Source organism: Abramis brama (genome assembly GCF_963993115.1).
Source record: "Abramis brama genome assembly, chromosome: 19".
Classification (NCBI taxonomy): domain Eukaryota; kingdom Metazoa; phylum Chordata; class Actinopteri; order Cypriniformes; family Leuciscidae; genus Abramis; species Abramis brama.
Genome location: NC_139981.1, coordinates 20,331,191 through 20,343,304, shown reverse-complemented (window position 1 = coordinate 20,343,304; position 12,114 = coordinate 20,331,191). Strand labels below are relative to the sequence as shown.

Genomic DNA, 12,114 nt, shown 5'->3' with positions numbered 1-12,114 from the left:
ACTAGTTAGCCTATATTCTTCCATTGGAAAATATTTCTGGATATCTTGAAATGAGTTTTGACTAGTAGAAATTGTAATTAAAGATATCACTAATTGATTTTGTGTTAGACATAATTCTAATTAGAGATATCTCAAATTACAATTTTACTAGTGATAATTAAATAGAGATATCTAGCGTATTTGTGAGCGTCAACTGAAGATATCTATGACGTCATTACAGATATCTTCAATGGAGTTTTAACTAGTCATAAAGTATTTAGAGATATCTTGAATCAGATTTATTACTAGTGCAATTATGATTGCAGATATCTCTAATTATCATTCTGACTGGTCAAATTAGAATTATGACTCGTCGAAATACTATTGTAACTATCCCAAATATATTTATGGACCGTCAAAACATAGTTTTATATGCCTATTCGGCTTGCCATATTGTGAGTGTCTGTTCATCCTGTGGCCGCGGGGTGGCGTCCCTGAGCGCTCAAGGACCTGACAGAGATTGGAAACTCCCTTAAAATTCTCACCTGGAGCCTCTTGAGGATTCAGCAGAGAGGAGTATCTGAAAGCAGAGGAGAGCACAGTCTGCATGGACTATTCAAGACTGATTGCTCTCTAAAGAACAAGAGTTTCTTAAGAAAACTGGAATAATGTGGAAATGCCTCACCTGACCCTTCCAGACCAGATTCATATGGACTGTCCGATGTAAAGGATTTTACAGCGCCGAACAAGGAAACTGAGGGATCCAGAAGTTACAGGTAACAGCCCTACCCAGTCTGCCAATAGACTTCAAATCTTGTGTAATGCGTATAACGCAAACTCACAACTGAAGTTAGAACTTTATTTACTCGTAGTTAGCGCCAGTATGTTTAATCATTAAAAGTTTGTGCTCCCTGGTATGTTGTAGTATATGTGGGTTTTACTTTCAGCTGTATGTGTGGGTTGCTCTTTCTTTCACTTTTTTGTGCAAATTCTCATTTTTCTGACCCCATATATTCCTAAATCCATATTTAAGTCAGTGACGTTTTGAGAGGATCTATTTAAAAGTTACATAAAAGCAATTCACACAGACAATGAATTGCAAAAAATTACTGAGTTAAATTCCATTTTGATATTTTTGTGGGACTTAAAGTCAAAAATGTCTAGGTGTAACTTTTGGGAGATTGAAAAAACAAAGACAAAAGCAAAAAGGGGGAGGTGGTAATAAAAATGACGAAATTCTTGAAAAATTAAATGTTGGTGTAAAAGTAGTTTGCCATGATCATTCAATTTTTATTTCCTTAAGAAAAAAAAGAAAGAAAAAAAACTAAAATATGATTAATATTTTAAAACTTTTGTATATCAAATCAATGTCAGTGTTGTGCAACCAGTGTGCAGAAAGCCAGTTGTTGTCATGTGACAACCATAAACAGGAAATTATATCATGGAGAGGACCCCTGTGGACCCTCATGACTGTCAATATGTCAGTAAGGTATATATATATATATATATATATATATATATATATATATATATATATATATATATATATATATATATATATATACACTATATCTATCTATCTATCTATCTATCTATCTATCTATCTATATATATATAAACCTTACTGACATATTGACAATTATATATAGTTTATATATATATATATATATTATATTAGTGCTGGGCAACAATTAATCGCATCCAAAATAAAAGTTTGTGTTTACATAATATATGTTTGTGTACTGTGTATAATTATTTTGTACATATGATAGATATTGCATAGATATTTAAGAAATATTTGCATATATATATATAATAATTATATACAAAATAATTATACACCGCACACACACATATATTATGCAAACATAAACTTTTATTTTGGATGCGATTAATTGCGATTAATCGTTGCCAGCACTATCTATCTATATCTATCTATCTATCTATATATATGTATATATATATATATATAATATATATATATATATATATATATATATATATAACATATGCAAAAAGGCTAAGGTTAGATAAGGTCAAATAAAGTAAACCTATGAAACCTAAATGATAGTTATGGTTACATTTTTATTTTTGTGTTTTTTTATTATAATGAAATAACTCCTTTTGGAAAATAATGTTTAACACTCCAAGTGTATTCAAGGTACATGGAAAATGTTTTATTACTTTTTACTTGTGGATTACTCCACATGTCATTAGACATGTAAAATGCAATTATGTTACAATTTTTTTTTATTAAATAAATGCTTGAAACCAACATGAATACCCCCCCCCCCCCCCCCCAACCCCCATCTGTCATAGAATTCCTATAAATCACTGAATTCTAGGGGAACTCTGGAAAATCTGTAGCAGTTCTGGGGATGTGTTTTTCTGCGGCATGACAGTTTCTTTTATACACATGTGTAGCTCAAAGACCTTGAGCAGGTTTGCACATTAACCTGAAACAGATAGGAGACCTGCAGGGTTTGGAGGAGGTGGAGTGAGACAGAGGGACTCCTGCTCTAATGTTCTCAGGTAGTACGTTGTCGATCATGGGTGACCTGTGGGAGAGTGAGAGAGAAAGAAAGGTGATTGTAGGTATTGTTGATTTTGGGTGTGTCCCTGTACCCGTCAGGCTGCCATGCTGGGGCTTGTTTCTGTAGAGATTCCAGATCAGTTGCGTAAGTGTGTGCAGAAGCAGGAGGTGTGTGTGTGTTCTCTGCCCAACTGTAGGAAATTAAGTTACTGACTGATTTAATAGAGAGCCTCTTTAGTTTTGCTTTTGCATGATCTGAATCCATCACACTTGCACACATCTGAACAGCCACGTGGTGAGGTCAAAGCCAGCTGTCATGGTGATGAGTTGTGTATGAAATGTGTGAGGATGACTGCCAATGCTACTCTGAGGGGGAGGGACAAGAATATTTACATATATGTATTTGACAAGCCCGTTGAAAACCCATCATATCACAGTTTTAGTCCATGTCTGTTGTGTTAGGACCATCAGTATACTAGTGTGTTTTTGAAAATTGACAAAATTCACTTTTTGCTGATAAATGCATATTATAGATCTTATTGTGAACCATTCATCCATGCACTTGCTTAATTTAAAAAAAAAATTGACCTTGTAATGTTTAATCAAAATTTCATAACTGGATCTTCCAGTGAAAACGACAGACTTCTTTCTGATGACATATGTAGGACTTATCCAATCATATAGTCTGCTTAAACCCCGTCACATCTCAAAATCCAATCAAAAACGATGCATAACAAGTCTCCGCACTACTTTTTTTTTTCTATTTCAATAATCTGTTACTCTCTGGTGTAGATCACAATTCAGAAGACAAGATTTGTCACTACTTCCATTTCATTGTGATTAAAAAAAAAAATTAATCTGCCTGTCAATCATGTATGGGTTTACTGATGTTGTTTTTGGAGGGGGTGAGGTTTTGAGGGTGTGTGGTTGAATTTAGCAAAACTGTGGAAATCTCTTACAGCACCTTTAATGCAAAGTCGAGAGAGAGAGAGAGAGAGAGAGAGAGAGAGGTCTATTTGAGGTAATGTTGTTGATGATAGTTTTCCCACGCTAGTTTTCAAATGTTGCTTTATTCAGGGGAAATTAAAACTGGTTTTCTTTGGCAGCTGATGCGAGGTTAAAGTGGCTGACAATTGGCTGGTTTTGCTCCGGGGCCATCATTCAGTGGTTGTAAATGAACACTCAGTAAACCTTCATAAACCTTTTAGGTTTGATCACTGATTGATCACTGATAGCTTCATCAGCAGCTGAGAGATTTGATCACATTGATGCGTGTGTTTGGAGAAGATTGTATTAGTACAGAGGATAAGTAGTTTTAATCTAAAACCTTTGATGAAACAGGCTGATCTTATTCATTATATAATCAGTTCTGGGACCTGCAGGATTAAGTGTGAGACACTCCCAGTTAGTGTATGAGGATAGTTTAATGAGACTTAAGGAAAGTGAAATTGTTTGGGTTATATCAGCATGAGACAGGTCTGGAATTTATGAAGATGATACAGTGAGAAAGTTCTGGATTTTATGAAAATTAGGGATCTACCGAACATTTTTCAGGTCGAAATTGTTTTGGTGGGGCGAAATCAGTGTCCGAAGCAGACGTTTAATTAGTGCTTCTCTGATGGCACGTTTGACTGCGTTCAGCGTCTATTTCAAGCACACATTGTGGATAAGCTACAACAGTTAAACATGTTAGCTGTGTGAACACTAGCTCTGAGTCTGGATTGGCATTTACAGTGGGATGATACAGTGAGACAGTTCTGGATTTCATGAAGATGATACAGTGAGACAGTTATGGATTTCATGAATATTATGCAGTGAGACAGTTCTGGATTTTATGAAGATACAATGAGACCACTCTGGATTTTATGAAGATGATACAGTGAGACAGTTCTGGATTTCATGAAGATGATACAGTGAGACAGTTCTGGATGTCATGAATATTATGCAGTGAGACAGTTGTGGATTTTATGAAGATGAAACAGTGAGACAGTTCTGGTTTTATGAAGATGATACAGTGAGACAGTTTTGGATTTCATGAATATTATGCAGTGAGACAGTTGTGGATTTTATGAAGATGATACAGTGAGACAGTTCTGGATTTCATGAAGATGATACAGTGAGACAGTTTTGGATTTCATGAAGATGATACAGTGAGACAGATGTCATGAAGATGATAGAGTGAGACAGTTATGGATGTCATGAAGATGATACAGTGAGACAGTTATGGATTTCATGAAGATGATACAGTGAGACAGTTTTGGATTTTATGAAGATGATACAGTGAGACAGTTATGGATGTCATGAAGATGATACAGTGAGACAGTTATGGATGTCATGAAGATGATACAGTTAGACAGTTCTGGATTTTATGAAGATGATACAGTGAGACAGTTTTGGATTTTATGAAGATGATACAGTGAGACAGTTATGGATGTCATGAAGATGATACAGTGAGACAGTTATGGATTTCATGAAGATGATACAGTGAGACAGTTCTGGATTTCATGAAGATGATACAGTGAGATGAAGATGATACAGTGAGACAGTTCTGGATTTTATGAAGATGATACAGTGAGACAGTTTTGGATTTTATGAAGATGATACAGTGAGACAGTTCTGGATGTCATGAAGATGATACAGTGAGACAGTTCTGGATTTCATGAAGATGATACAGTGAGACAGTTATGGATGTCATGAAGATGATACAATGAGACCACTCTGGATTTTATGAAGATGATACAGTGAGATAGTTATGGATTTCATGAAGATGATACAGTGAGACAGTTCTGGATTTTATGAAGATGATACAGTGAGACAGTTCTGGATTTTATGAAGATGAAACAGTGAGACAGTTATGGATGTCATGAAGATGATACAGTGAGACAGTTCTGGATTTTATGAAGATGTTACAGTGAGACAGTTATGGATGTCATGAAGATGATACAGTGAGACAGTTCTGGATTTCATGAAGATGATACAGTGAGATGAAGATGATACAGTGAGACAGTTATGGATTTCATGAAGATGATGCAGTGAGACAGTTCTGGATTTTATGAAGATGATACCGTGAGACAGTTATGGATTTCATGAAGATGATGCAGTGAGATAAAGATGATACAGTGAGATAGTTATGGATTTCATGAAGATGATACAGTGAGACAGTTTTGGATTTTATGAAGATGATACGTGAGACAGTTATGGATTTCATGAAGATGATACTGTGAGACAGTTATGGATGTCATGAAGATGATACAGTGAGACAGTTCTGGATTTCATGAAGATGATACAGTGAGACAGTTCTGGATTTCATGAAGATGATACAGTGAGACAGTTCTCGATTTTATGAAGATGATACAGTGAGACAGTTATGGATGTCATGAAGATGATGCAGTGAGACAGTTATGGATTTCATGAAGATGATGCAGTGAGACAGTTCTGGATTTTATGAAGATGATACCGTGAGACAGTTCTGGATTTCATGAAGATGATGCAGTGAGACAGTTCTGGATTTTATGAAGATGATACAGTGAGACAGTTCTGGATTTCATGAAGATGATGCAGTGAGACAGTTCTGGATTTCATGAAGATGATACAGTGAGACAGTTCTCGATTATATGAAGATTATGCAGTGAGACAGTTCTTGATTATATGAAGATTATACAGTGAGACAGTTCTGAATTTTGTGAAGATGATACATTGAAACAGTTCTGGATTTTTGGAAGATTATACAGTGAGACAGTTCTTGATTATATGAAGATTATGCAGTGAGACAGTTCTTGATTATATGAGGATGATACAGTGAGACAGTTTCAGATTATTTAACGATGATACAGTTAAACAGTACTGGACAGTTTGTGTTGAGACTCAAGCAGCTCCATTAAAACCTAAACATGGCTGAGGAAAAACAGGATGAGAGAAAGAAGACAATGATGGAAGAAGAGGAGGAACCCACAGGAATTATACAATTATCAGTCGTTTAGGAATGTTACTCCTGCTCTCAACAAGCTGCTGCAAAGCCCCAGAACCACACACACACACACACACACACACACACACACACACACACACACACACACACACACTCACACTCAACACTAAACAATAGCACAGATCACATCAAAATGTCAGAGTGTGTATTTTTGTGAGGATGAAATCAGACTGAAATCTGATACGAATGTCAGCACACACCTCTAAAGTTTGGAAGTTAAATAGTGATTGTATTTCATCATCATAAAAAAATACACTTCTCTCCACTGGATTTATTTCACGTCACACGGATATCTGATATAAAAACAGACCTCGGGTGGTCTTCTCAGATTCATGTGTTTTGTGTCATTCTGTGTTGTTGGGTGTTATTGTGTTAATGTACTGTTACTGTAATGGTAGCTGTGAGGAAAGACAGACACTCCCATAAGGACATAATGTGCAGTTAGCATGACAGCTATCAGCGCTTTCCTTCACTGTTCCCTAGCAGCACTGCAATGACCCCAGCACTTCCCCTCTGCACTTACAGAGGAATTCAGTTCCTTAACCCTACATTTCATCGGTTTGGGGCTTAGAAAAAAAAAAACACATTTCCAAAGTGCTCTCACAGTCTGTGTTTGAGAGACAGAAGTGCTCCTGTCTCACACAGTTGTGACTCTGCACATAGTTGTGCACGTAATGTCTTATGTGTAACCAATTCAAGATGTATTGTTCATGAATCATGAGTGAATGTCTCATTCTTTGAGTGGAAAGCCCCTATGCACGATGTGTACGTGTGTAAGAATATCAGTGTGTTCCATCCACCTGGTGTGCACCGTGCCATGAAAAACTAGTAGAATCAAACTGCAAATAAGGCAAGCATGGTTCAGACCTGCATGCGTGTGTGTGTGTTTATGTGACCACAGTTTCCTGGCTAACACACCTCAGGCATTTTATCTTCTAGATTTACCTCCATTTCCTGTAACCAACAGGAACACACACACCCTCTTCTTCTTATCATCTCTGCTGTAGTGTGTGCAGGTGTGCTAAGCCAGGTTTCTATATCTTGAACACACCTCACACACTTAGAGAGTGTAGCCATGTTTGGAATAGCATGCTATCCCACTATTCCTGCTGATTATAGTATTCTGTCTGTAGTTATAGTTCCTGTCTGTCACATTGATAATAATAATAGATGTTTCTTGAGCAACAAATCAGCATATTAAAATGATTCCTGAAGGATCATGTGACACTGAAGACTGGACTAATGATGCTTTGCCATCACAGGAATGTAACATTTTAAAATATATTAAAATGGAAAACATTTTAAATTGTACAATTATTTAATATTATTGCTGTTTTACTGTATTTTTGATCAAATAAATGCAGCCTTGGTGAGCAGAAGACTTTTCATTTTTAAAAAATCCAACTCACCCCAAACTTTTGAACGGTAGTGTATTTATAGTTAGCAAATTTTACATATGCAAACATTTGCGTTTACAATGTGCAAAATTTTTTAATGAAACGGTAGCCATTTTTCCACAAATGTTTCAACATTAGTATGCTAGCTTATATTGTTGTCACATGACTTCAGTAAGTGTACAGTTTATTTTGTAAATAACTTTTATGTCACAATGTAAGCCTACTAATGAGTCAAGAAAGAGATGTTAAAAGTCACATCTGATATTATTTTTGATCGACCCTTCACACTGGAAATGAAAGTCAAATCGTTCCATTGAATTGTGAGATTCATCTTGCTATTTTCTCCGTTGTATACTGCACATTTTGGCAAATGTAGTAGGCCATCTGTGTACAGTATACATACTATAAGGGTAGTATGGCAGCGTAGCACACCTAAAATACTAGTGCAGATCTATCCAATTATGCAGTGCACTCATCTTTCCATTTCCAGTGTGACACAAACAGTAAACTGTTATCTTTTAATTAATTTGCCTTGACTTATTTGTTTTGACTGAGTTGAATTGGATTAAAACTGCAAAACAACAGTCTGAAATTATGATAATAACTTGTACCTAATGATGTCATGTGAGAAAGATAATAACATACAAGCATACTACTGCTTGAAATGTTTTTCTCTGCATAATGTGCACTTTCACATACTTTTTAATGCAGCATACAGAAAGCAGTTTTGGGGGAATACCACAAAAAAGTGTTGTTTTGAGTGCACCATTTGAATCCACCCTAAAACTGTTGAATCACATGACACATGGACACGCCTGTCGGAATAGCAGTGCATTTTTCTCAGGGCTGTGAGAGTTTCTGTATGGGAGTGTGTGAAGTAATTGTCTGCAAGCGCGCTTTGTGAATGTGTGTATTAAACCATGGGTAGATCATCCAAACAAAACAGACCTGTGATGTCATGCAAATGAGTTCCTAACATGTATATTTTAATAACTAATATTGTGTAACCAAATGCAAATGAATCATGTGCAGCTTGCAGAGAACATGTGAGTCAGTGTTTCTAACTCTGATCCTGGATCAAACTGATGTGATTACGGTGAGGAGTGGATAAACTTGTGGGTTCTGCTGTTTGTTTTTGTGCATTTCCATGGTGATGGACTGAGTCAGAAAGCTGCACTCTGATTGGTCCATTGATCTGCTAAACAGAGCTCTGCTGCCACGTGAGGATGTCTTGCTCTCTGTTTCGCTCACACACGTGAAATCGGCTCCAGTTTCCTAATTTTTTACACTGTGTTAGTGTGTCTATGTACATTTTTTTTTTTGCTTTGCTTTTTTCCAACATCCATGTCGCTCTAGCTCGCTCTCTTTGAATGAGCTGTTTATGTTAAACGGCATCATTTTCATGTTGCTGTTTACTTTATGCCTTGTGCATTCATGTGAAGTTCTGTTCTTTGTGTCACTATTTGTGCGTCTATTAATTGAGTAAAATGACCTCCTTGAGTAAATACATCTGCTGGGTGTGTTTATTCAAGATATAATGCCTTGTTTAAAAGTTGTACACATCATGAATTGTGTGTGCTGTGTAAGGGTGTGTGTCAGTATCTGTGTGTGTAAGGGTGGAGCTGGTGACTAGGTGTTAAGGAATGAGACTCAATCTCAATTTTGGTGTGCGATGCTGCACATCATTAGGACCACCAGACCCTGATATACAAGGACCACCTAATTCCACAACAGTTTCATTCCAAACTGAGGACAGAATTCCACTTTTCATTTGCGTTCTAGACCTTTATTTTAATTTTTTTTTGAGGGGACGCAAGTATCAGTCCCGGTTCAATTGGTTCCCTAAGCAAGATATGTTCAAAAGGAGTTGCTCGCGCTCTCTAAAGACTGGTGGATTTCTGATTGGCTGTTAATGCTTTTATCCTTCCTCAGCTGGAAAAAAATCCTTCTAAAAAAGTGATGCCAATGATTTCGTTCTGTGGGGTTGTTAATGATAAAACACTATGAAAATTTCAAATCATGAATCACAATTATAGTGACCAAAATGATCATGGTTATCAATATTATTACAGTATTGTGAAATGTGCTGGAAATGTTCAAAAAGTACTCATACCCACACTGAAATAATTTCACCAAGTTTTATGTCAAAACTGAAATTATTAAAATAAAAATTTAAATTTAAATAAATTGAATTAAAAATAAACATAAACCTATTAAAATAATAACATTTACAAAAGATGGCCTGATTTTAAACTAACAAAAAATATTGGTTGGGTGATTTATACAACAAAACATGGTTACATGTGCTACATGTTCAAATAAAGTTTAATAAAATGATAAACCTCACATAAATCAAAATGATAGCTATTTTATCTGCTCAATGTAGGGCTGTTTGATTATGGCAAAAATCCTAATCATGATTATTTTGGTCAATATTGAAATCACGATTATTTAACACTATTATTTGTGGGTAATATGATCAAAGTCTTATTTCATGATATGAGAAATTTTAAATGTCAGTGAAATTTCACTAGGCCTACTTCAGCAAAAACTAATGCTAGGTTAATTAATGTAAGTAAAAAGTCCTTAAAACAGCTACAGAGTAAACAGTCAGCAATACAATAAGAACAAAGAAACTAATTACAAACAAAACCTAATTTAGTGATCTTAAACCCGTCCCTTTCTTACAATCGACTGCAAGATTGCATTCATTTTTGAATGCAATGATGACCACATCACAAATCCAATCAACAGCTGATTAATACACAGTTTTTCTTTTTTGATAATCAGTTTCACAGTATGGATGAAAAGGTTTGTCGCTAATTCCGTTTCATCACAAGTTTAAGTTTAAAAGATTTTTAGAATTTGGCTCAAAAATCTGAGAGGTCATGTCACTGCATCATATAAATGAAATATCACTTCTGTAATATATGTCACAAACCGAAACACGGCGATAAGGTGATTCCTCAGATCTGCATTCTGCATCACTGAGGTCTAAGGCTGAATTTCCGGCAATGCCAGACTGGGAGAATGTTTGATTGTTTAGTGGTAGATGAGTCAATTCTATTTTTCCTTTCTGTTTCTTCTGCTTTTCCTTTAGAGATTCAGCACTTGAGTGTTTTAGAATTCTGAAGAAATACTTATGTGTCTTCTATATACCATCTATAAAAAATGTGTGGAAAGACAGATGACCATATGATGTGTTTTGGGGGACATGAATGCTAGTCTTTGTTTCTCTTTAACTTTTGCTCACTATACATATATATTGTGTGAAATAATGTTTCATTCACTCCTTCTCTATGTAGTGCTCTATGTGAAATTCACTCTGTGGTTAAACATGAATGAGTAAGCAGTTCAATTTAGGGGTTGGTCTAGTGTCCAGGTAATTTAAAAACCTGAGAAAACAAGTTTTACAAAACAATGTGAATCATTATTATTTGTGTGTTTGTGGCAGGCTGCACGATGTCTTCTGGCAGTGACTCCGTGGGGGACCTGATTCCCTCAGATTTGCTGCAGGTGTTCATTGAGGAACGGCAGGGGGGCAGAGGTAAACGGGGCAGGAGACGGATAGGATCCTTCACCCGTGCGTTCAGGTGGTTGAAGAGCCAGCGCAGGAAATCCCGCCGACACACTACAGAGATACGTGGAGACCTGCTCGCCGCTGGATCACCTGTAGAACTACCACAATCTACACTTAAAACAGGTAACACTTTACCACCATGTACTCCTAACAACAGTGTTTCCTTCCTTAAGTTCTTCAGAATCAGATAGTGTATGGGTTTTTGTTTACTGTTGGGCTTGTTTCGTTTTTCTTTCTTGGAAATCATTGGAAGACTTTTGTGTTCGTATTAACCATATATGAAACTAATTTCACATCAATCATAACATAAAACTGGTTCTGTAAGCAGATTAAACTCAGGGAAGTTAAAGAAAAAGGAGAAATGCAGCTTGGGTAATGAAAGTTGGGAAATCAATTTAGAAAATCCAGCAACAACATCAGAATGAATAAACCCATCTATAAACGTACATATGCACTTTTATTCAAACTTCGACTTGCATTGCATTCAAGTATACGTTTTATCAGTTCATTCCTGGAAATCGAACACATGACCTTGCCGTTGCTAGTGCCATGCTCTATTGTGAGCTACAGGAAGTGTTTCCAAGATTAGTCCAAAATCAGTAAATTATCAAATGTACCAGACCAACACTTTAACCGA

At 36.1% G+C, this 12,114-nt stretch overlaps 1 protein-coding gene across 1 annotated transcript in view; it reads left to right on the top strand.

Annotated features, from left to right (window-relative positions):
• Positions 1–526: 526 nt before the first annotated feature.
• The window catches only part of LOC311070058 (uncharacterized protein), a 29,065-nt gene continuing 17,477 nt past the window's right edge, over positions 527–12,114 (top strand). The window contains exons 1-2 of the mRNA XM_084093708.1: positions 527–755; positions 11,352–11,600. Of these exons, the coding sequence (XP_083949834.1) occupies positions 11,360–11,600 (241 nt within the window). The 5' untranslated portion in view covers positions 527–755; positions 11,352–11,359. The remainder of the gene's footprint in view (positions 756–11,351; positions 11,601–12,114) is intronic.